Source organism: Cyanistes caeruleus, chromosome 34 (assembly GCF_971803275.1).
Source record: "Cyanistes caeruleus chromosome 34, bCyaCae1.hap1.1, whole genome shotgun sequence".
In the NCBI taxonomy this organism is placed as follows: Eukaryota; Metazoa; Chordata; class Aves; order Passeriformes; family Paridae; genus Cyanistes; species Cyanistes caeruleus.
This window is the reverse complement of record NC_141735.1, coordinates 1,378,427-1,400,819: the sequence shown is the minus strand read 5'-3', so window position 1 is coordinate 1,400,819 and position 22,393 is coordinate 1,378,427. Positions and strand designations below refer to the sequence as shown.

Genomic DNA, 22,393 nt, shown 5'->3' with positions numbered 1-22,393 from the left:
GTTCCGGGAGTCGCAAGAAAGATTCCGCCCCCCTCCCACCCCCATTCCCGGCTCGGGAATCCCAAAATTCCCGTTTTTTATTTGGTTTTATTTCGTGTTTTATCAAAACTCCGCGTAGCGCCTCGCCTCCCCCCTCCCCCACACCCCCCCGGGTCGCTGGGGGGGGACCCGGCTTTGCCCCCTCCCCCAAAGAGGGGGGAGGGGTCCCCAGCCCCCCCCCGAACCCCCGGGGGTGGGGGAGGGGCGGGAAAAGGGGGGGAGGGGGCGCGGGGGGGGGCGCACGCAGAGCCTTGGTCCCCAACCCCCCCCTCGACGCGACCCCCACCCAAATTTGGGAGGGGAACTCCCAATTTAGAGGGGTCAGAGCCCCAAAACCCCTCCAATTTGGGGAGGGGGATGCCCCCATTTATAGGGGGGTCAGAGCCCCCAGAAACCTCCCCAATTTAGGGAGGGGGCAAAGCCACCCCCAAGCCTCAAATCTGGGGGCTCAGAGACCCCAAACTCCCCCCAAATTCGGGGTAAGATGGAGGGGGGGGCTCAATCCTCATTTTGCAGGGGGGGTCTCACCCCTCATTTGGGGGACCCCAACCCCGAATTTGGGGAAATCTCACCTCTCATTTTGGGGGATTCTACCCCTCACCCTCAATTCTGGGCTCCTCAAACAGCAGCAGTTGCTGGGGTTTTTTTGGGGGGGCAGGATTTGGGGTTTTTTGGGGGCTCTGGGGGGGCCCGGGGAGGGTCTGGAGGGATTTGGGGAGGGGGTCCGGGGGCCCCCCCCGTCCATTATCGCAGGGAGATGCTCCAGTCGGCCCCGATGGGGACCCCCGGGCGCCGCAGGGTCAGCACCGAGCGCTCGGGGTCGTGCTGGAAGTGCAGCGGGGTCTGGGAACCGTCTGGGGAACACGAAATTCCAGCTCAGGGACCCCAAATTCCGGCTCAGGGACCCCAAATTCCAGCTCAGGGACCCCAAATTCCAGCTCAGGGACCCCAAATTCCGGCTCAGGGACCCCAAATTCCAGCTCAGCGACTCCCAAGAAACCCCTCAGGAAACCAAAAAAAACCCTGAGGAACCCTAAAAGTCCAGCTCACAAACCCCGAAACTCCATCAGGAACCCAAAATATTCCTCAGAAACTGCAAGTTCACCCCTAAGGGACCCCAAATTCCCCTCAGGGACCCTCAATTCCCCTCTGGGACCCTGAATTCTCTCAGAGACAACAAAATCCCCTCAGAGATCTCAAATCCACCCTCAGGGACCCCAAAAACCCCTCAGGAATCCCAAAATCTCCTCAGGATCCCCCAAAATCCCTCCCTGGCTCTCCCCTCATTGTCCATCCTCAGCAGGCCGCCCTCCGGCCACCCCACCCCCAGGATGACCCCTCCAAAACCTCCCCCCAGAAACCCCCAAGATCCACCCTAAAACCCCCCAAAATCCACCCTAAACCCCCCCAAATGCCCCCTCACCGTGGGCGGTCAGCAGGGTGCTCTCAGGCCGCCCCACCCCCAGGATGACCACTCGCTCCAGCCAGGCCGGGCTGGACATGGACCCACGGGGGTCAGCGGAGCTGTGGGGGACATGGGGGTCACGGGGGGGGTCACAACCCCCCAAAATCCCCCCCAAAATCCCCTTCTAGACCCCTCAACCCCATCACAGACAGGGCCCAGGAGAAACAGGGGGGCTGGGGTGGTCCTAAGGGAGGGTTTGAGGTAATTTTTGGCGTATTTTGGATACCTGGCCATGAGGGCTCCCAGAGATTGTTTTGGGGTGGATTGAGAGATATTTTTCAATATTCTGATTATTTTTGGGCCAGTTTTTCCCCTCACGTTTCCCGCTCCTTTTCCTCCCCTCACGTTTCCCGCTCTTTTTCTCCCCTCACGTTTCCCGCTCTTTTTCTCCCCTCACGTTTCCCGCCCTTTTTCTCCCCTCACGTTTCCCGCTCTTTTTCTCCCCTCACGTTTCCCGCCCTTTTTCTCCCCTCACGTTTCCGGTCTTTTTCCCCCCTCATGTTTCTCACCCTTTTTCCCCTTTGGTTTTGGGGTGTTTTGTCCACCTGCCCAGCAAAGTGTTTTGGGGCAGTTTTGGGGGCTATTTTAGGGTATTTTGAAGATATTTTTGGGTACCTGGCTGTGAGGGTGCCCAGGGGCTGTTTTGAGGTGGGTTTTTGGGATATTCTGGGATATTTTAAGGTATTTTGGGATTCCTGGCAGTCAGGGTGCCCAGAGGCTGTTTCTGGCTGGGTTTTTGGGATATTTTAGGGCTGTTTTTGGGATATTTTGTGTACCTGGATGTGAGGGTGCCGTTGGCGAAGCGGAACTGCCGGTGCAGGAATTCGTTTTTGGTGGCGTAGTCGAAGCTGATCCCATCATCCAGGTAAAGCTCCCCCTGCGCCGTGCCCTGTGGGATAAAAAAGGGGTTTGGAGGGGTCCCAGGGGGGGTTTTGGGGGGGTCCCAGAAGGGTTGGGGGGGCTCCTGGGGGGTTTGGGGTGCCTGGGGGAGTTTTGAGGGGTCTGGGGGTGTCTCAGAGGGGTTTTGGGGTGCCTGGAATTGGAGTTTGGGGTGCCTGGGGGAGTTTCGAGGTACTCACACCTGAGAGGGTTTTGGGGTCCCTGCACTCATCTGAGGGGGTTTTGGGGTCCCTGCACTCAGCTGAGGAGGTTTTTGGGGTCCCTACACACACCTGAGGGGGTTTTTGGGGTCCCTACACTCATCTGAGGGGGTTTTGGGGTCCCTGCACTCACCTGAGGAGGTTTTTGGGGTCCCTGCACATACCTGAGGAGGTTTTTGGGGTCCCTGCACTCACCTGAGGAGGTTTTTGGGGTCCCTGCTCTCACCTGAGGGGGTTTTTGGGGTCCCTGCACTCACCTGAGGGGGTTTTTGGGGTCCCTGCACTCACCTGGGGGCTCAGGGCCACGTAGAGGGTGAAGGGGTCGCCCTTCATGGCCTCGGTGGAGCGGCGAGGCCGGTCCTGGCGCGGGATCACCGTCCCTCCCCTCTGGAACACCGGGATCTGGGGGGCACAGGGGGGGTCAGCACCCCAAAAACCCCCAAAAAAAACCCCCAAATCCCTCCAAACCCCACCCCCCCCTCCCAAAAAACCCCAAATCCCTCGGGTCACCCCCAGTGCTTGAGGTGATTTTTACCACTGTATTCCCCCACTGGAACACAGGGATCTGGGTGGGGATCCAGGAGGTTTTTGGGGTCTCCAGAGGAATTTTGGGGTCTCCATGGAAGTTCTGGGGTCTCCAGGGAGGTTTCTGGGGTCCCAACCCTCTCCCCAAACCCCCTGAGTCCCCCCAAATGACCCATGGTGCTGAGGGTGACGGGCACCACCTTCCCCATGCAGGAACAGGGGGATCAGGGGAGGATTTTGGGGTGTCCAGGGATAATTTTGGGGTCTCCAGGGGGAGTTTTAGGGTCTCCTGGGGGTTTTGGGGTCCCAGACCCTCCCCAAAACCCCTTGAGCCCCCCCAAAAACCCACGGTGCTGAGGGTGACGGGCACATAGAGGGTCTGGGGTGCCCGGTGCTGCTCATGGGTCTCGTCATCGTACCAGACCTGGGGAGGGAAATTTGGGGTTCAGGGGCATCCTGCACCCCAAAAAAAACCCTAAAAAATACCCCAAAGCCCCCCAAAACCCCTCACTCACCTCTCCCTCCCCAGGCAGGTACACGTGGACCCCGCGGGCGCCCGCCTCCGTCACGGGGTGCACCAGCAGCACCCGGTCTGGGGGGCAGCGAGGAGTCAGCCAGGGGAAACCCCAAAAATGACCCCAAAAGGGATCCTAAGAGGGGTCAGGGACCCCAAAAAGGGAGTCAGGGACCCTAAAAAGGGTCAGGGACTCCCCCTCACCGATCAGGTACTGGTCATCCATGGCGAAGGTGTGGGGGTCATCCGGGAATTCCATCCACAGGGGCCTGGGGGGACAGCGGGGTTTGGGGTCAGTGGGGTTTGGGGTCAGGGGGATTTGGGGTCAGGGGGATTTGGGGTCAGGGGGCATTTTGGGGGTTTGGGGTCAGGGGTTTTGGGGTATTTGGGGGGTTTGGGATCAGGGGTTTTGGGGCATTTTGGGGGGTTTGGGGTCAGGGGTTTGGGGGCATTTTGGGGGGTTTGGGATGAGGGGTTTTGGGGCATTTTGGGGGTTTGGGATCAGGGGTTTTGGGGCATTTTGGGGGGTTTGGGATCAGGGGTTTTGGGGCATTTTGGGGGGTTTGGGGTCAGGGGTTTTGGGGCATTTGGGGGGTTTGGGGTCAGGGATTTGGGGGCATTTTGGGGGGTTTGGGGTCAGGGGTTTTGGGGCATTTTGGGGGGTTTGGGATCAGGGGTTTTGGGGCATTTTGGGGGTTTGGGATCAGGGGTTTTGGGGCATTTTGGGGGTTTGGGATCAGGGGTTTTGGGGCATTTTGGGGATTTGGGGTCAGGGGTTTTGGGGCATTTTGGGGATTTGGGGTCAGCAGGGTTTGGGGTCGGGGGGGTTTGGGGTCAGAGGTTTGGGTTCAGGGAATTTGGGGTTATCCTGGATGGATTTAGGGTCACCCAGGCAGATTTTTGGGATGGATTTGGGGTTTTTGGGGCTCAGGATCGGGACTGCCTGGCAGCAGCAGACATAAAAGGTCGCGTAGCACATCAGGATCGGGGGGATTTGGGCCGATCCCGGGTAGGATCTGCTGCACCTCAGGCGGGTTTTTGGGGCGGATTTGGGGTTTTTGGGGTCGCACACCTCATGACGGGGACTCCCTGGCGGTGGCAGCGGTAGAAGGCCGTGTACCAGGTGGGGATCAGGGCGTAGCGGCGCCGCAGGGCGGCTCTGACCATGTCCAGGTGCTCGGGGCGCAGCAGCCACGGCTCGCGCCGCGCCGTGTCCAGGTGAGCGTGGGCGCGGAAGAAGGGCTGGAACGCCCCGGCCTGGTACCAGCGCACCTGCAGCTCCGGGCCCGGGTTCTTGAAAAAGCCGCCCACGTCCGCTGGACACCGGCACCGGGGGCGGGAGTGAGACTGGACACCGGGACTGGTGCTGATCCCAGCCCGGAGCCTGATCCCAGCCTAGAGCCTGATCCCAGCCTGGTCCCAATCCCAGCCCAGAGCCTGATCCCAGCCTGGTCCCGATCCCAGCCCAGAGCCTGATCCCAGCCCAGAGCCTGATCCCAGCCCAGAGCCTGATCCCAGCCTGGTCCCAATCCCAGCCCAGAGCCTGATCCCAGCCTGGTCCCGATCCCAGCCCAGAGCCTGATCCCAGCCCAGAGCCTGATCCCAGCCCAGAGCCTGATCCCAGCCTGGATCCTGATCCCAGCCCAGAGCCTGATCCCAGCCTGGAGCCTGATCCCAGCCCAGATCCTGATCCCAGCCTGGATCCTGATCCCAGCCCAGAGCCTGATCCCAGCCCAGAGCCTGATCCCAGCCCAGATCCTGATCCCAGCCTGGAGCCTGATCCCAGCCTGGAGCCTGATCCCAGCCTGGTCCCAATCCCAGCCCAGAGCCTGATCCCAGCCTGGTCCCAATCCCAGCCCAGAGCCTGATCCCAGCCTGGAGCCTGATCCCAGCCTGGATCCTGGTTTCAGATCCCAGCCCTGATCCCTGTCCTGATCCTGGTCCCAATCCTGGTTCTGGCCCTAATCCCATTCCTGATCCTGATCCCAACTCTGATCCTAAATCCTGGTCTTGAACCCATTCCCGATCCTCATCCCAATCCTCATCCCGTCCCCCATCCCACATCCCAACCCATGACCCCAATCCCAGTATCCCCAGTGCTCCCAGTGCTCCCAGTGCTCCCAGTTTGGCTCCCAGTGCTCCCAGTTTGGGCTCCCAGTGTCCCCAGTTTGGCTCCCAGTGTCCCCAGTTTGGCTCCCAGTGCTCCCAGTTTGGCTCCCAGTGCTCCCAGTTTGGCTCCCAGCGCTCCCAGTTTGGCTCCCAGTGCTCCCAGTTTGGCTCCCAGTGCTCCCAGTTTGGCTCTCAGTGCTCCCAGTTGTCTCCCAGTGCTCCCAGTTTGGCTCCCAGTGCTCCCAGTTTGGCTCCCAGTGCTCCCAGTTTGGCTCCCAGTGCTCCCAGTGCTCCCAGTTTGGCTCCCAGTGCTCCCAGTTTGGCTCCCAGCGCTCCCAGTTTGGCTCCCAGCGCTCCCAGTTTGGCTCCCAGTGCTCCCAGTTTGGCTCCCAGTGCTCCCAGTTTGGCTCCCAGTGCTCCCAGTTTGGCTCCCAGTTCTCCCAGTTTGGCTCCCAGTGCTCCCAGTTTGGCTCCCAGTGCTCCCAGTGCTCCCAGTTTGGCTCCCAGTTTGGCTCCCAGTGTTCCCAGTTTGGCTCCCAGTTTGGCTCCCAGTGCTCCCAGTTTGGTTTCCAGTGCTCCCAGTTTGGCTCCCAGTGCTCCCAGTTTGGCTCCCAGTGCTCCCAGTGCTCCCAGTTTGGCTCCCAGTTTGGCTCCCAGTGCTCCCAGTTTGGCTCCCAGTGCTCCCAGTGCTCCCAGTTTGGCTCCCAGTGCTCCCAGTTTGGCTCCCAGTGCTCCCAGTTTGGCTCCCAGCGCTCCCAGTTTGGCTCCCAGTGCTCCCAGTTTGGCTCCCAGCTCTCCCAGTTTGGCTCCCAGTGCTCCCAGTTTGGCTCCCAGTGCTCCCAGTTTGGCTCCCAGTGCTCCCAGTTTGGTTCCCAGTGCTCCCAGTTTGGCTCCCAGTGCTCCCAGTGCTCCCAGTTTGGCTCCCAGTGCTCCCAGTTTGGCTCCCAGTGCTCCCAGTTTGGCTCCCAGTGCTCCCAGTTTGGCTCACCCCCGCAGAAGGCCAGCCCGGCCAGCCCGAAGCTCAGGCACATGGGGATGGAGATCCGCAGATGATCCCACTCGGCCGTGTTGTCCCCGGTCCAAACCGCGCCTGGGGGGGTTTTTGGGGGGCTCAGGGGGGGTTCCCCTCCGTCCTGGGATCCCCCCCGAATTCCAGGATTTGCCCAAAATCCCGGGATTTCGCCCCAATCCTCACCGTAGCGCTGGGAGCCGGCGAAGAAGGCGCGGCCGAGCACGAAGGGCCGGAGCCGCCCCCCCGAGCGCCGGATCTGCCCCTCGGCCGTGGCTTTTTGCTGGGAATGGGAAAAACGGGCTCAGGCACCCCAAAACTGACCCCAAACCACACCCCAAAGGGCTCGGGGGGACCTGAAGGGGCTTCGGGGGAAATTAAGGGGGAATTGGGGGGGTATGAGATGGTTTGGGGGGTCCTAAAAGGGTTTGGGGGGTCCCAAAAGGGTTTGGGGGGTTCTAAAAGGGTTTGGGGGGTCCTAAAAGGGTTTGGGGGTCCTAAAAGGGTTTGGGGGGTCCCAAAAGGGTTTGGGGGGTCCCAAAAGGGTTTGGGGGGGTCCTAAAAGGGTTTGGGGGGTCCCAAAAGGGTTTGGGGGGTCCTAAAAGGGTTTGGGGGGTCCTAAAAGGGTTTGGGGGGTCCCAAAAGGGTTTGGGGGTCCTAAAAGGGGTTTGGGGGGGTCCTAAAAGGGTTTGGGGGGTCCCAAAAGGGTTTGGGGGGGTCCTAAAAGGGTTTGGGGGGTCCCAAAAGGGTTTGGGGGTCCTAAAAGAGGTTTGGAGGATACTAAAAGGGTTTGGGGGATCTTAAAAGGGGTTTGGGGGATCCTAAAAGGGTTTGGGGGGTCCTAAAAGGAGTTTGGGGGGTCCCAAAAGGGTTTGGGGGGTCCTAAAAGGGTTTGGGGGGGTCCTAAAAGGAGTTTGGGGGGTCCCAAAAGGGTTTGGGGGATCCTAAAAGGGTTTGGGGGGTCCCAAAAAGAGGTTTGGGGGATCCTAAAAGGAGTTTGGGGGGTCCCAAAAGGGTTTGGGGGGTCCTAAAAGGGTTTGGGGGGTCCTAAAAGGGTTTGGGGGGTCCTAAAAGGAGTTTGGGGGGCCCTAAAGGGGTTTGGGGGATCTTAAAAGGAGTTTGGGGGGTTCCAAAAGGGTTTGGGGGTCCTAAAAGGGGTTTGGAGGATACTAAAAGGGTTTGGGGGATCTTAAAAGGGGTTTGGAAGGGTCCCAAAAGGGTTTGGGGGATCCTAAAAGGGTTTGGGGGGGTCCTAAAAGGGTTTGGGGGATCCTAAAAGGGTTTGGGGGGGTCCTAAAAGGGTTTGGGGGGTCCTAAAAGGAGTTTGGAGGGCCCTAAAGGGGTTTGGGGGATCCTAAAAGGGTTTGGGGGGTCCCAAAAGGGTTTGGGGGTCCTAAAAGGGTTTGGGGGGGTCCTAAAAGGGTTTGGGGGGATCCTAAAAAGGTTTGGAGGGGTTCTGAAAGGGATTTGGGGGGGCCTTGAAGGGATTTGGGGGGGAAATGAATGGGGAATCGGAGGGGCCCAAAAAGGGTTTGGGGGGGTCCTAAATGGGTTTGGGGGGCTCTGGGAGGTCGGGATTTTTTTGGGGCTCCCTGTGAGGATTTCGGGGGTGTCCCTGAGAGGGGGGGAGGGTGGGATTTTGTCAGTTTTTGGGGAGGGGTCTCACCACGTAGAGCCCGTAGAGGTTGTGCAGCTCGCGGTGCTCCCAGCCCCCGAAGTGCCGCGCGTCCTTGTGCATCGTCACCTCGGGGCCGCTGAACACCGACGGCTCGTTCATGTCGTTCCACGTGAACAGCGCCTCCGTGGAGCCCTGGGGGGACCCCAAAAATATTGAGGGGGGTGTGGTCCTAAACCCCACCCCCCCCTCCAAGGGATCCCCAAATTCGGGGGACGGCGTCACCCAAAGCTAAGGCGGGGGTCTCCGAAAAGGCAAAAATTTGTGGGGGACCCCTAAAACTCCAGGGAGGGGCTTGAGGTTCAGGAGGGCCCCAAAAATCAGGGGGAAAACCCCAAAAATATGGGAGGGGTCCTAAAACCTCCGGAGGGGTCCCCAAAGTCCCCCCCAAAAAGATGGGGGGGGTCTCCAAGGGGAGGAGGAAAAGACCCAAGGGGAGGAGAGTGAGGGGGGAAAAGGGTGGGGAGGGGAATTTGGGGGGGTCCCAAGGTTCTGGGGGGGTCTGAGAATGCTTTGAAGGGGATCCCGGGGCTCTGGGGGGGTCTGACAGATTTGGGGGGGTCTGACAGAGATTTGGGGGGGTCTGACCAGGATTTTGGGGGGTCCCCACCTCGTACTGGTCGAAGGCGAACATGTTGGCCCACCACTCGCGCATCTCGGGGTTTGTGAAGTCGGGGTACGCCGAGGAGCCTGGGGGGGACAGGGAGGAGCTTGTGACCCCCTTGGAGACCCCAAAACCACCCCAAAACCCCCCCAAAACCCCCCCAAAACCCCCCCAGACCCCACTGACCGAACCAACACCAGCCTTTGTAGCTGTTGCCACCCTTGGTCTTGATGTGGAGCTCCACGAGCACCCACAGCCCCCCAAAAAAAACCCAAAAAAACCCCAAAATCCCCCCAAATCCCCCCCAGGACCCCCCAAGCGCCCCCAGCCCCACTGACCGGGCCAGCACCAGCCCTCGTAGTCGTTGCCATCCTTGGTTTTGACGTAGAGGCCGCGCGCCCGCAGCTCCGAGTACACGCGGTACCCCCCGTCCACCTTGATGTGGGGGTCCACGATGCTGACCATCTGTGGGGCCGTGTCCAGGGGGGGTCAGCGTCCCAGGGAACCTTCCCAAACTCCCAATTCCCGATCCCAATCCCAGTGTCCAGCCCATTCCTGCTCTGATTCCAACCCCATTCTCCCATTTCTCCCCACACCAGCCCCGTTCCTGTTCCCAATCCCATTCACGACTGACCCCAAACCCAGAGCAAACCCCAATTCCACTCCCAAATCCCACCCTGCATCTCTGGGCTCTCCAGGAGCTCCGGGAATTCTGCAGGATCCCATCCCAAACCCACCCCAATCCCATCCCCATCCTGCATCTCTGGGCTCTCCAGGAGCTCCAGGAATTCTACAGGATCCCACCCCAAACCCACCCCAAACCCACCCCAATCCCCACCCTGCGTTTCTGGGCTCTCCAGCTCTGGGAATTCCACCCCAATCCCATCCCAAACCCATCCCAAACCCATCCCAAACCCATTCCCATCCCCACCCTGCATCTCTGGGCTCTCCAGGAGCTCCGGGAATTCTGCAGGATCCCATCCCAAACCCATCCCAAACCCACCCCAATCCCCACCCTGCGTTTTTCGGCTCTCCAGCTCTGGGAATTCTGCAGGATCCCATCTCAAATCCCATCCCCACCCTGCATTTCTGGGCTCTCCAGGAGTTCCAGGAGCTCCGGGAATTCTGCAGGATCCCACCCCAAACCCACCCCAATCCCCACCCTGCACCTCTGGGCTCTCCAGGAGCTCCGGGAATTCTGCAGGATCCCATCCCAAACCCATCCCAAACCCACCCCAAACCCATCCCAATCCCATCCCCACCCTGCGTTTCTGGGCTCTCCAGCTCTGGGAATTCTGCAGGATCCCATCCCAAACCCACCCCAAACCCACCCCATCCCCATCCCCATCCCCACCCTGCATCTCTGGGCTCTCCAGGAGCTCCAGGAATTCTCCAGGATCCCACCCCAAACCCACCCCAATCCCATCCCCATCCCCACCCTGCGTTTCCGGGCCGCCAGGTGCTCCAGCATCCCCCGCGGGTTGGGGAATTTGGCGGGGTCCCAGGTGAAGTAGCGCTTGCCGTCGGCGTGCTCGATGTCCAGCCACAGCACGTCCAGGGGCAGCTCGTGCTCCTCGAATCCCCTCTCCACCGCCTCCACGTCCGCCTCGTCCTGGTAATTCCAGCGGCTCTGGTGGTAGCCCAGGGAGAAGAGGGGCGGCAGCGCCTGCGTGCCTGGGCAGGGGGGGCACCAAGGCCGTCAGACCCCCCAAAAACGGCCCTAAAAACGGGGGTGGGGCTGGGGGGGGACGGCAGGAATCCCATGGGAGAGTCCTGAAAGTGGGGATGGGGTGGGAATCCCTCGGGGAAATATTCCTGAAAGTGGGGATGGGGTGGGAATCCCATGAAAACATCCCTAGAAATGAGAATGGGGTGGAAATCCCTGGGATAGCCCTGAAAGTGGGGATGGGGTGGGAATCCCTCAGGGAAATATTCCTGAAAGTAGAAATGGGGTGCAAATCCCAGGGAATAGCCCTGGAAATGGGAATGGGGTGGGAATCCCATGGAAATATCCCTGAAAGTGGGGATGGGGTGGAAATCCCTTGGAGAAATATCCCTGAAAGTGGGGATGGGGTGGGAATCCCTCGGGGAAATATTCCTGAAGGTGGGAATGGGGTGGGAATCCCAAGGGAGAGTCCTGAAAGTGGGGATGGGGTGGGAATCCTCAGGGAAATATCCCCAAATTTAAAATGGGGTGGAAATCCCATGAAAACATCCCTAGAAATGAGAATGGGGTGGAAATCCACCACGGAAATATCCCTGAAAATGGGAATGGGGTGGGAATCCCTTAGAGAAACATTCCTGGAAGTAGAAATGGGGTGGAAATCCCATGGGAGAGTCCTGGAAGTGGGGATGGGGTGGAAATCCTCAGGGAAATATCCCTGAAAATGGGAATGAGGTGGAAATCCCCAGGAAATAAACCTAAAAGTTAAAACAGGGTGGAAATCTTCTGGAAATAAATCTAAAAGCTGAAACGGAGTGAAAATCCTTTGGAAGTATCCCTGAAAGCGGAAATAGAGTGGCACAGGGTGAAAATCCCCTGGAAATAACCCTAAAACCAGGCACAGGGTGTAAATCCCCTGGAAATAATCCTAAAACCAGGAACAGGGTGGAAATCCCCTGGAAATAATCCTAAAACCAGGAACAGGGTGGAAATCCCCTGGAAATAACCCTAAAACCAGGAACAGGGTGGAAATCCCCTGGAAATAACCCTAAAACCAGGAACAGGGTGTAAATCCCCTGGAAATAACCCTAAAACCAGGAACAGGGTGGAAATCCCCTGGAAATAACCCTAAAACCAGGAACAGGGTGTAAATCCCCTGGAAATAACCCTAAAACCAGGAACAGGGTGGAAATCCCCTGGAAATAATCCTAAAACCAGGAACAGGGTGGAAATCCCCTGGAAATAACCCTAAAACCAGGAACAGGGTGGAAATCCCCTGGAAATAACCCTAAAACCAGGAACAGGGTGTAAATCCTCTGGAAATAACCCTAAAACCAGGAACAGGGTGGAAATCCCCTGGAAATAACCCTAAAACCAGGAACAGGGTGGAAATCCCCTGGAAATAACCCTAAAAGCGAAAACGGGGTGAAAATCCCTTAAAAATATCCCTGAAAGCGAAGTGGAAAAATCTCTAAAAATAACCCTAAAAACAGGAACAGGGATGGAGAAAAGCTGAGAAATAATCCCCAAAAATATCCCTAAAACCCTGGAAATAACCCTAAAACCAGGAACAGGGTGGAAATCCCCTGGAAATAATCCTAAAACCAGGAACAGGGTGGAAATCCCCTGGAAATAACCCTAAAACCAGGAACAGGGTGGAAATCCCCTGGAAATAACCCTAAAACCAGGCACAGGGTGGAAATCCCCTGGAAATAACCCTAAAACCAGGAACAGGGTGGAAATCCCCTGGAAATAACCCTAAAACCAGGAACAGGCTGGAAATCCCCTGGAAATAACCCTAAAACCAGGAACAGGCTGGAAATCCCCTGGAAATAACCCTAAAACCAGGCACAGGGTGTAAATCCCCTGGAAATAACCCTAAAAGCGAAAACGGGGTGAAAATCCCTTAAAAATATCCCTGAAAGCGAGGTGGAAAAATCTCTAAAAATAACCCTAAAAACAGGAACGGGGATGGAGAAAAGCTGAGAAATAATCCCCAAAAATATCCCTAAAAGCAGGGAAGGGGCGATCCAGGAGGATTTGCCGGTGTCCCCAGGCCAGCGTCCCGTACCGGTCAGCCTCCCGTACTGCGCGCTGACGTCGGCGGGGCCCGGCCCCAGCAGCAGGAAGACGTCGATGACGCCGCTCTCGGACATCCAGCGCACCTCGGTCTGGGGGGTCTCGCCCCCTCCCTGCATGTAATCCAGGAGCTTCCCAAAAAGGGTCTGGGGGAGGTGGGATGGGGGGTTGGGGGTGTTAAATTCTCGCTGGACGGCCGCGTGAAGACCACCCAAAACCGGCCCAAAGTTTCTCTCCTCTTGGACCTTCCCAGGGATGGCCACACAGGGCCCCCAAACTCACCCAGGACCCCCCAAACCCATCCAGGATCCCCAAACCCATCCAGGACCCCTCAAACCCACCCAGGACCCCCCAAACCCACCCAGGATCCCCCAAACCCATCCAGGATCCCCCAAACCCATCCAGGACCCCCCAAACCCATCCAGGATCCCCCAAACCCACCCAGGACCCCCCAAACACATCCAGGACCCCCAAACCCATCCAGGACCCTCAAACCCACCCAGGACCCCCCAAACCCATCCAGGACCCCCCAAACCCATCCAGGACCCCCCAGACCCATCCAGGATCCCCCAAACTCATCCAGGACCCCCAAACCCACCCAGGACCCCCCAAACCCATCCAGGACCCCCAAACCCACCCAGGACCCCCCAAACACATCCAGGATCCCCCAAACACATCCAGGATCCCCCCAAACCCATCCAGGACCCCTCAAACCCACCCAGGATCCCCCAAACCCACCCAGGATCCCCCAATCTCCCTTCCAGGACCTTTCTGGTAGTGTTGGAACCCAGGATCCCCCCCAGGACCCTCTCAAACCCCCCCAGGACCCCCCAATCTCCCTTCCAGGACCTTTCCGGCGGTGTTGGAGCCGATGTCCACCCAGGACCCCCCCAAACCCCCCCAAACCCCCCCAAACCCCCCCAATCCCCCTTCCAGGACCTTTCCGGCGGTGTTGGAGCCGATGTCCACCCAGGACCCCCCCAGGACCCCCCCAAACCCCCCCAATCCCCCTTCCAGGACCTTTCCGGCGGTGTTGGAGCCGATGTCCATCCAGGACCCCCCCAAACCCCCCCATGACCCCCCCAATCCCCCCCAATCTCCCTTGCAGGACCTTTCCAGCGGTGTTGGAGCCGATGTCCACCCAGGATCCCCCAGAACCCCCCCAAACCCCCCCAATCTCCCTTCCAGGACCTTTCCGGCGGTGTTGGAGCCGATGTCCACCCAGGATCCCCCCAGGACCCCCCCAAACCCCCCCAGGACCCCCCAATCCCCCTTCCAGGACCTTTCCGGCAGTGTTGGAGCCGATGTCCACCCAGGATCCCCCCAGGACCCCCCCAAACCCCCCCAGTCTCCCTTGCAGGACCTTTCCGGCGGTGTTGGAGCCGATGTCCACCCAGGTCTCGGCGGCGTTGAGCCAGAAGAGGCCGAGGCTGAGGCGGGGCCGGTGGGCGAGCAGCAGCGGCACGGAGCCGTACAGAGCCATGGGCGTCAGCAGCTCGTACTGGAACACGTCCAGGTTGTACAGGCGGTACGGGTCACCCCCCCTGGGGACAGGGGACAGCTCAGGGACACGGGGACGGGTCACTGTCACCCCCCCTGGGGACAGGGGACAGCTCAGGGACACAGGGACAGCTCAGGGGGTCACTGTCACCCTCCCTGGGGACAGCTCAGGGGGTCACTGTCACCCCCCCTGGGGACAGGGGACAGCTCAGGGACATGGGGACGGGTCACTGTCACCCCCCCTGGGGACAGCTCAGGGACACGGGATGGGTCAGGGGGTCACTGTCACCCCCCCTGGGGACAGCTCAGGGACACGGGGACAGCTCAGGGGGTCACTGTCACCCCCCTGGGGACATCAGGGACACCCCCACGTGCCCAGGGTGTCACTGTCACCCCCCTGGGGACATCAGTGACACCCCCACGGGCTCAGGGGGTCACTGTCACCCCCCCTGGGGACATCAGGGACACCCCCACGGGCTCAGGGGGTCACTGTCACCCCCACGCAGCATTGCTGCTGCTGCTGCTGCTGCCACCCCGCTGCTGTCACTGTCACCGTCATCCCCCAGCGTCACTGTCCTCCCACGGTGACACCGCCCCCTCAGTGCCACCGTCACCCCCCATCTCCCTCCTGTACCCCCACAGCCCGGTGTCCCCAATGTCCCCACAATGTCCCCACAATGTCCCCACAATGTCCCTGATGTCCCAAATATCCCCAATATCCCCACAATGTCCCCAGTGTCCCCACAATGTCTCCGGTGTCCCCAATGTCCCCACAATGTCCCCACAATGTCCCCCCGGTGTCCCCAGTGTCCCTGGTGTCCCCACTATGTCTCTGGTGTCCCCAGTGTCCCCACAATGTCCCCACAATGTCCCCAATGTCCCCAATGTCCCAATGTCCCCACAAAATCCCCAATGTCCCCACAATGTCCCCAATGTCCCCAGTGTCCCCAATGTCCCCAATGTCCCCAGTGTCCCCAATGTCCCCTTTGTCCCCACAATGTCCCCAATGTCCCCAGTGTCCCCAGTGTCCCCACAATGTCCCCTTTGTCCCCTCTGTCCCCGCTCACTCGGTGGGGCGCAGCCGCAGGTTGTCGGCGTGCTCGGGGATGCCGTACACGTGCTCGAATCCGGGCAGGGAGAAATCCAACCCCACCGAGGTGGGTCCTGGGGGGAAATGGGGGCGTCACAGGGGTCCCCCCGTGTCCCCTGCCACGTCCCCAGCTGTCCCCAGCTGTCCCCAGCTGTCCCCAGCTGTCCCCACCGTAGGGTTTGCTGTCCGTGTGCGTCTTGAACGTCTCCTCCCACGCCCCCGGCTCCTCCTCGGGTTCTGCCGGGGCCTCCACGGGCTGGGGGGGGGGGAAATCCTGTCAGGAATGGGGGAGACCCCTCCCCAAAATGGGGGGGGGGCTGTATTTGGGGTGTCCCAGCCCAGTGTCCCCCCCCTGTCCCTGTCACCTTCTCGCTCTGGGTGCTGCCAGCGCCGTCCTCGGGGCTCTCCTGCGCCGCCCCCTCCTCGCCCGGGGGGTCCTTGGGGGGGTCCCTGTGGGAATTTGGGGTCCTGGGGTGCCCCAAAGGGGGGGCGGGGGGGGCGACAGGGACACGGGGCACCCCCAGGACCCCCAATTTTGGGGGGATCTGGACCCCTCCAGCTGCTCCTGCCCGCTCTGGGGGGGGAGGGGGGGGGATCTCCCCATTTTTGGGGTGCACAGACCCCCCCTGGCTGCACCTAACCCTTCAATTTGGGGGGGTGGGGGGGGGCACAGACCCCCCCCTCAGCTGCTCTGGCCCCCTCCCCATTTTTGGGGTGCACAGACCCCCCCTGGCTGCACCTAACCCTTCAATTTGGGGGGGGTGGGGGGGGGCACAGACCCCCCCCCCAGCTGCTCTGGCCCCCTCCCCATTTTTGGGGGCCAAGCCGCTCCTGCTCCCCGATTTTGGGGGGGTTTGAAGCCCCCCCGGCTGCTCCTGCTCCCTCCCACCGTGACGAGGGGGGGGTGGGGGGGATCCCCTTTTTGAGGGGGGGTCCGGGGTGGGGAGGGGGGCGCAGAGACGGCGGCGATTTCGTGGATTTACCTACGGAAAAGGCTCTTGATCTTATCCCACACAGAACTAACTTTATCCGCCAGGCTGGGGGTGGGGGGCACCAAAACAGAAACACAGAGTCAGCGCCGCCCCCCCGGCCCGCGGGGACCCCCCCTCGGCGTGGGGAGGGGGAGGGAGAGACCCCCGACCCCCCCTCTGTGCTTTGGGGGGCACCCCTGACCCCCCCTCTGTGCTTTGGGGGGCAGAGACCCCCGACCCCCCCTCTGTGCCTGGGGGGGGGGAGACCCCCGACCCCCACTCTGTGCTTTGGGGGGCACCCCTGACCCCCCCTCTGTGCTTTGGGGGGCAGAGACCCCCGACCCCCCCTCTGTGCCTGGGGGGGGGGAGACCCCCGACCCCCACTCTGTGCTTTGGGGGACACCCCCGACCCCCCCTCTGTGCTTTGGGGGGGGGGGAGACCCCCGACCCCCCCTCTGTGCTTTGGGGAGGGGGGGGAGAGACCCCCGACCCCCCCTCTGTGCTTTGGGGGGGGGGAGACCCCCGACCCCCCCTCTGTGCTTTGGAGGGGGGAGACCCCCGACCCCCCCTCTGTGCTTTGGAGGGGGGAGACCCCCGACCCCCCCTCTGTGCTTGGGGGGACACCCCCGACCCCCCCTCTGTGCTTTGGGGGGGGAGACCCCCGACCCCCCCTGCTGCAACCAAAGGGCTGGGGGGCGGAACTGGGGGGTTTGATTGGGGTTTATTTGGAGTTTTTTGGGGTTTATTTGGAGTTTTTTGGGGTTTTTGTGAGTTTTTGGAGGTTTTTGTGAGTTTTTGGGGGTTTTTGTGAGTTTTTTGTGAGTTTTTTGGGGGTTTTTTGTGAGTTTTTTGGGGGTTTTTTGGGTTTTATTTGGAGTTTTTGGGGGGTTTTGTGAGTTTTTTGGGGTTTTTGTGAGTTTTTTTTGGGGTTTTTTGTGAGTTTTTTGTGGCTTTTTTTGGGTTTTATTTGGAGTTTTTTGGGGTTTATTTGGAGTTTTTTGGGTTTTATTTGGAGTTTTTTTGGGGTTTATTTGGAGTTTTTTGGGGTTTATTTGGAGTTTTTTGGGGTTTGTTTGGAGTTTTTTGGGGTTTTTTGTGAGTTTTTTTGGGTTTTATTTGGAGTTTTTTGGGTTTTATTTGGAGTTTTTTGGGTTTTATTTGGAGTTTTTTGGGTTTTATTTGGAGTTTTTTGGGGTTTTTTTGTGAGTTTTTTTGGGGGTTTTTTGTGAGTTTTCTGGGGGGGTTTTTTGTGAGTTTTTTGGGGTTTTTTGTGAATTTTTTGGGAGTTTTGTGAGTTTTTTGGGGTTTTTTGTGAGTTTTTTTTGTGAGTTTTTTGGGGTTTTTTTGGGGGCTTTTTTTAGGGTTTTTTTGTGAGTTTTTTGGGGGGTTTTGAGGTTTTTCTGGAGTTTTTTGGGGTTTTATTGGGGTTTTTTGAGTTTTTTGGGGTTTTTTTTTAGTTTTTTAGGAGTTTTTTGGGGTTTTTTTGAGTTTTTTGGGGTGTTTTTGAAGGTTTTATTTGGAGTTTTTTTGGGGGTTATTCTGGAGGTGTTTCTAGGGTTTTTTTGGGGTGTTTTTGGAGGCTTTATTTGGAGGTTTTTTTGGGGTGTTTTTGGAGGTTTTTTTTGGGTTTTTTGGGGTTTTTTGGGGGTTTTTTTGGGGTGTTTTTGGAGGTTTTATTTGGAGTTTTTCTGGGGTTATTCTGGGGTGTTTCTGGGGTTTTTTTGGGGTGTTTTTGGGGTTATTCTGGGGGTGTTTTTGGGGTTTTTTTGGGGTGTTTCTGGGGGTTTCTGGGGTGTTTTTGGAGGTTTTATTTGGAGTTTTTTTGGGGCTATTCTGGGGTTGTTTCCGGGGCTTTTTTGGGTTGTTTCCGGGGTGTTTTTGGGGTGTTTTTGGGGTGTTTCTGGGGTTATTTTGGGGTGTTTCTGGGGTTATTCTGGGGTGTTTTTGGGGTGTTTCCGGGGTTTTTTTGGGGTGTTTTTGGGGTTATTCTGGGGTTGTTTCTGGGGTTTTTTTGGGGTGTTTTTGGGGGTTTTTTTGGGGTGTTTCCAGGGTGTTTTTGGGGTGTTTTGGGGGTGTTTTTGGGGTTATTCTGGGGTTGTTTCTGGGGTGTTTCTGGGGTTTTTTTGGGGTGTTCCTGGGGTTATTCTGGGGTTGTTTCCGGGGTTATTCTGGGGTGTTTTTGGGGTTTTTTTGGGGTGTTTTTGGGGTTTTTTTGGGGTGTTTTTGGGTCACTCACGAGTCCCGGCGGCGCCGCTGGTGCTCGAAGACGAGGAGGCCGCGGGCGTTGACGCTGCAGAGCAGCTCCCGGCCCCGCAGCAGGTCCAGGCGGAACGGGCGCTCTGTCACCAGCAGCCGGTGTCCCCCGGGGCCCAGAGACAGCTCCAGGGTGGCCTCGTCACGGGCTGTCACCTCCAGCCTGGGGACAGCGGCCAAAGGGGGTGGCTGTGACACCCCTGGGTCCCCTGTCCTCTCTTGGGGGTGGCTGTGACACCCCTGTGTCCTCAGTGTCCCCAATGTCCCCTGTGTCCTCAGTGTCCCCAGTGTCCCCAATGTCCCCAGTGTCCCCAGTGTCCCCAGTGTCCCCAATGTCCCCAGTGTCCCCAGTGTCCCCAGTGTCCCCAATGTCCCCAGTGTCCCCAGTGTCCCCAGTGTCCCCAATGTCCCCAGTGCTGTCCCCAGTGTCCCCAATGTCCACACAGTCCCCAATGTCCCCAGTGTCCCCTCACCTCTCGGCAGGTGGCTGTGACCCCCCAATGTCCCCAGTGTCCCCTCACCTCTCGGCAGGTGGCTGTGACCCCCCAGTGTCCCCAGTGTCCCCTCACCTCTCGGCAGGTGGCTGTGACACCCCAGTGTCCCCAGTGTCCCCAGTGTCCCCTCACCTCTCGGCAGGTGGCTGTGACCCCCCAGTGTCCCCAGTGTCCCCTCACCTCTCGGCAGGTGGCTGTGACACCCCAGTGTCCCCAGTGTCCCCTCACCTCTCGGCAGGTGGCTGTGACCCCCCAGTGTCCCCAGTGTCCCCTCACCTCTCGGCAGGTGGCTGTGACCCCTCAATGTCCCCAGTGTCCCCAGTGTCCCCTCACCTCTCGGCAGGTGGCTGTGACCCCTCAATGTCCCCAGTGTCCCCAGTGTCCCCTCACCTCTTGGCAGGTGGCTGTGACCCCCCAGTGTCCCCAGTGTCCCCTCACCTCTCGGCAGGTGGCTGTGACCCCCCAGTGTCCCCAGTGTCCCCAGTGTCCCCAGTGTCCCCAGTGTCCCCTCACCTCTCGGCAGGTGGCTGTGACACCCCAATGTCCCCAGTGTCCCCTCACCTCTCGGCAGGTGGCTCTCCCAGCAGCACGTCGGGCACCTGGAAGCGGGGCCGGAGCGGGGCGAGCTCCTGGATGCGCAGACGCGTCACGTTCCCGGTGAGACCCCACACCTCCAGCAGCAGCGGCACCTGCGGGGGGACAGCGTCACCTGGGGCGTGGGGACATGGGGACAGCGTCACCTGGGGCATGGGGACACCTGGGGCACAGGGACACACAGACAGGGTCACCTGGGGCATGGGGACACACAGACAGGGTCACCTGGGATATGGGGACACACAGACAGGGTCACCTGGGGCGTGGGGACACCTGGGGACATGGGGACAGGGTCACCTGGGGCACGGGGACACACAGACAGGGTCACCTGGGATATGGGGACACACAGACAGGGTCACCTGGGGCACGGGGACACACAGACAGGGTCACCTGGGAGCCCCCACACCTCCAGCAGTGGTGGCACCCGCAGGGGGGGACAGGGACAAGGCCAGCTGGGCACGGGGACACACAGACAGCGTCACCCCAGACACCTGGGACACCTGGACACGGTCACCTGGACAGCCCCAGGGTCACCCACACCTGGACAGAGTCACCTGGGGGTCTCATTTGGGGTGACGGGAGGGACATGGGGTCACCTGGGGGTCACCCCCCCTGCAGAGGTTGGGGACACAGGAGCAGGGGTCAGCCCTGGGGTCACACACCTGGGACAGGTGGGACAGGGGCGTGGCCACAGTGTCACCAAACCTTGGCCAAGCAGGGACAGCGGCCAGGTGGCACCTGGACATCTGGGACACAGGGTCAGGGACACAGTGACCCCTCTGTGACCTGGATGACCTCAGTGACCAGCTGGACACAGTGACCCTGTGACCCCTCCAGGGTGGACAGAGTGACCCTGTGACCCTCACCAGGCTGGACACAGTGACCCTGTGACCCTCACCTGGTGACCAGCTGGACACAGTGACCCTGTGACCCTCACCTGGTGACCAGCTGGACACAGTGACCCTGTGACCCCTCCAGGGTGGACAGAGTGAACCCGTGACCCCTCCAGGCTGGACACAGTGACCCTGTGACCCTCACCTGGTGACCAGCTGGACACAGTGACCCTGTGACCCCTCCAGGGTGGACAGAGTGACCCTGTGACCCTCACCAGGGTGGACACAGTGACCCCGTGACCCCTCCAGGGTGGACACACTGACCCTGTGACCCTCACCAGGGTGGACACAGTGACCCTGTGACCCTCACCTGGTGACCAGCTGGACACAGTGACCCTGTGACCCTCACCTGGTGACCAGCTGGACACAGTGACCCTGTGACCCCTCCAGGGTGGACACAGTGACCCTGTGACCCTCACCTGGGTGACCTCGTTGACCAGCTGGATCTTGGCCACATCGGGGCCGAGCTCCAGCGACTCCAGCAGTGCCCGGTACGGGGAATTCCCGGGCTGGATCCGCCGCTGCCGCCTGCGGGGGGAGGGGACAGGGGGGGCCACAGGCCCTGAGTGACCCCCCCGGGCCTTGGGGCCGCCCCCTCCCCAGCCGCGCCCCCCGCTCCCCACACCTGCAGAAGCCGCTCTGCTCGCACGTCTTGAAGTTGCTGCGGTCGACGGCGAGCGCGGCCCCAAGGCACAGGGTCACCCACAGCGGCCACCTGGGGGACACGGGGGGGGATCAGAGACCCCAAAAACACCCCAGACCCCCCCAAAACCCACCTGGGGGACACGGGGGGGGGATCAGTGACCCCAAAAACACCCGAGACCCCCCCAAAACCCACCTGGGGAGCTCAGAGACCCCAAAAACACCCAAGACCCAACCCCAAAACCCACCTGGGGGGCACGGGAGGGGATCAGTGACCCCAAAACCAGCCGAGACCCCCCCAAAACCCACCTGGGGGGCACGGGAGGGGATCAGTGACCCCAAAAACACCCGAGACCCCCCCCAAAACCCACCTGGGGGGCACCTGGACACCCCAAACCCTCCTGGGGTGGGCACGGGGGGGTTCGAGAGCCCCCAAATCCCATCGGGGGGGGGCACGGACCCCAAAAAGCAGCGGGGAGGAGATGGGGGGGCACTGGGGGGGGTCAGAGCCGGGGAAGGGACCCCCCCAAACCCGCGGGGGGGGCACAGGGACCCCCCAAACCCAGCTGGAGGCAGCACGGGGGGGACGGGGGGGAGGTCACGGAGCAGATTCAGGGGGGTCCCGGGGGGCTTTGGGGGGGGAGGGTCCCACAGGGGTTGGGGAGGGGTCGGGGGTGTGGGGGGGGCTGGGCCGCAGCCCAGGCCCGAGGCCTCGAGGGGGGTCCCCGGCGCCCAAAGCCCGGCCGGGGAGTCCCGGGGAGGATCCCGGGGGGGTTTTGGGGCGGGGGTCCCATGGGGGGGGTCGGGGTGGCCCCGGGGGGGTCCCACAGGGGGTGAGGGGGGGGGGTCAGGCCCCTGGCGCGCGCTCACCGCCCCGGCGCCGCCGCCATCTTGGATCCGGCCTGACCCTTGACCCCGCCCCCGGCCCGACGCCGACGCTTCCCATTGGCTGCGGTGAGCCACGCCCCCCGCCCCGCCCCGGTCACGCCTCCCGTGGAGTTCCCGCCTTACCTGGTTGCCGGGGAGACGGAGGCCCCGCCCTCTTCGTGCTGGGATTCGCGTGTGAGACTTGAGCGATGGCAGCACAACCCAATTAGAGCGCGGCTCGGGGAAGAGGCAGGGACTCACAGTGAGGGCGTAACGGAAACCCAATGGAAGGGCGGGAACGCTGAGT

The 22,393-nt window shown here is 60.5% G+C and overlaps 1 protein-coding gene across 4 annotated transcripts; it reads right to left on the bottom strand.

Annotated features, from left to right (window-relative positions):
- Positions 1–67: 67 nt before the first annotated feature.
- On the bottom strand, positions 68–22,198 carry GANAB (glucosidase II alpha subunit). Of its 4 annotated transcripts, XR_015281372.1 has the most exons (26): positions 22,090–22,198; positions 21,203–21,292; positions 20,997–21,105; positions 19,652–19,779; positions 18,580–18,759; positions 16,356–16,409; positions 15,738–15,822; positions 15,544–15,628; positions 15,350–15,446; positions 14,146–14,326; positions 12,775–12,928; positions 10,479–10,714; positions 9,379–9,505; positions 9,047–9,126; positions 8,428–8,571; positions 6,948–7,044; positions 6,741–6,842; positions 4,716–4,959; positions 3,848–3,912; positions 3,645–3,721; positions 3,479–3,553; positions 2,893–3,006; positions 2,281–2,393; positions 1,463–1,563; positions 225–893; positions 68–156 (listed from the first exon to the last, which is right to left on the bottom strand). XR_015281372.1 is itself a non-coding variant. In XM_086870924.1 (25 exons), the coding sequence occupies exons 1-25, from the start codon at positions 22,107–22,109 to the stop codon at positions 784–786; spliced, it is 2,868 nt and encodes a 955-aa protein (XP_086727050.1). In that variant the 5' UTR covers positions 22,110–22,151; the 3' UTR covers positions 68–783. The 4 variants fall into 4 exon arrangements, 2 of the variants coding, with proteins under 2 accessions (XP_086727050.1, XP_086727051.1); XR_015281371.1 differs by lacking the exon at positions 16,356–16,409 and having other exon boundaries at positions 22,090–22,151; XM_086870924.1 differs by having other exon boundaries at positions 68–893; positions 22,090–22,151.
- Positions 22,199–22,393: the final 195 nt, after the last annotated feature.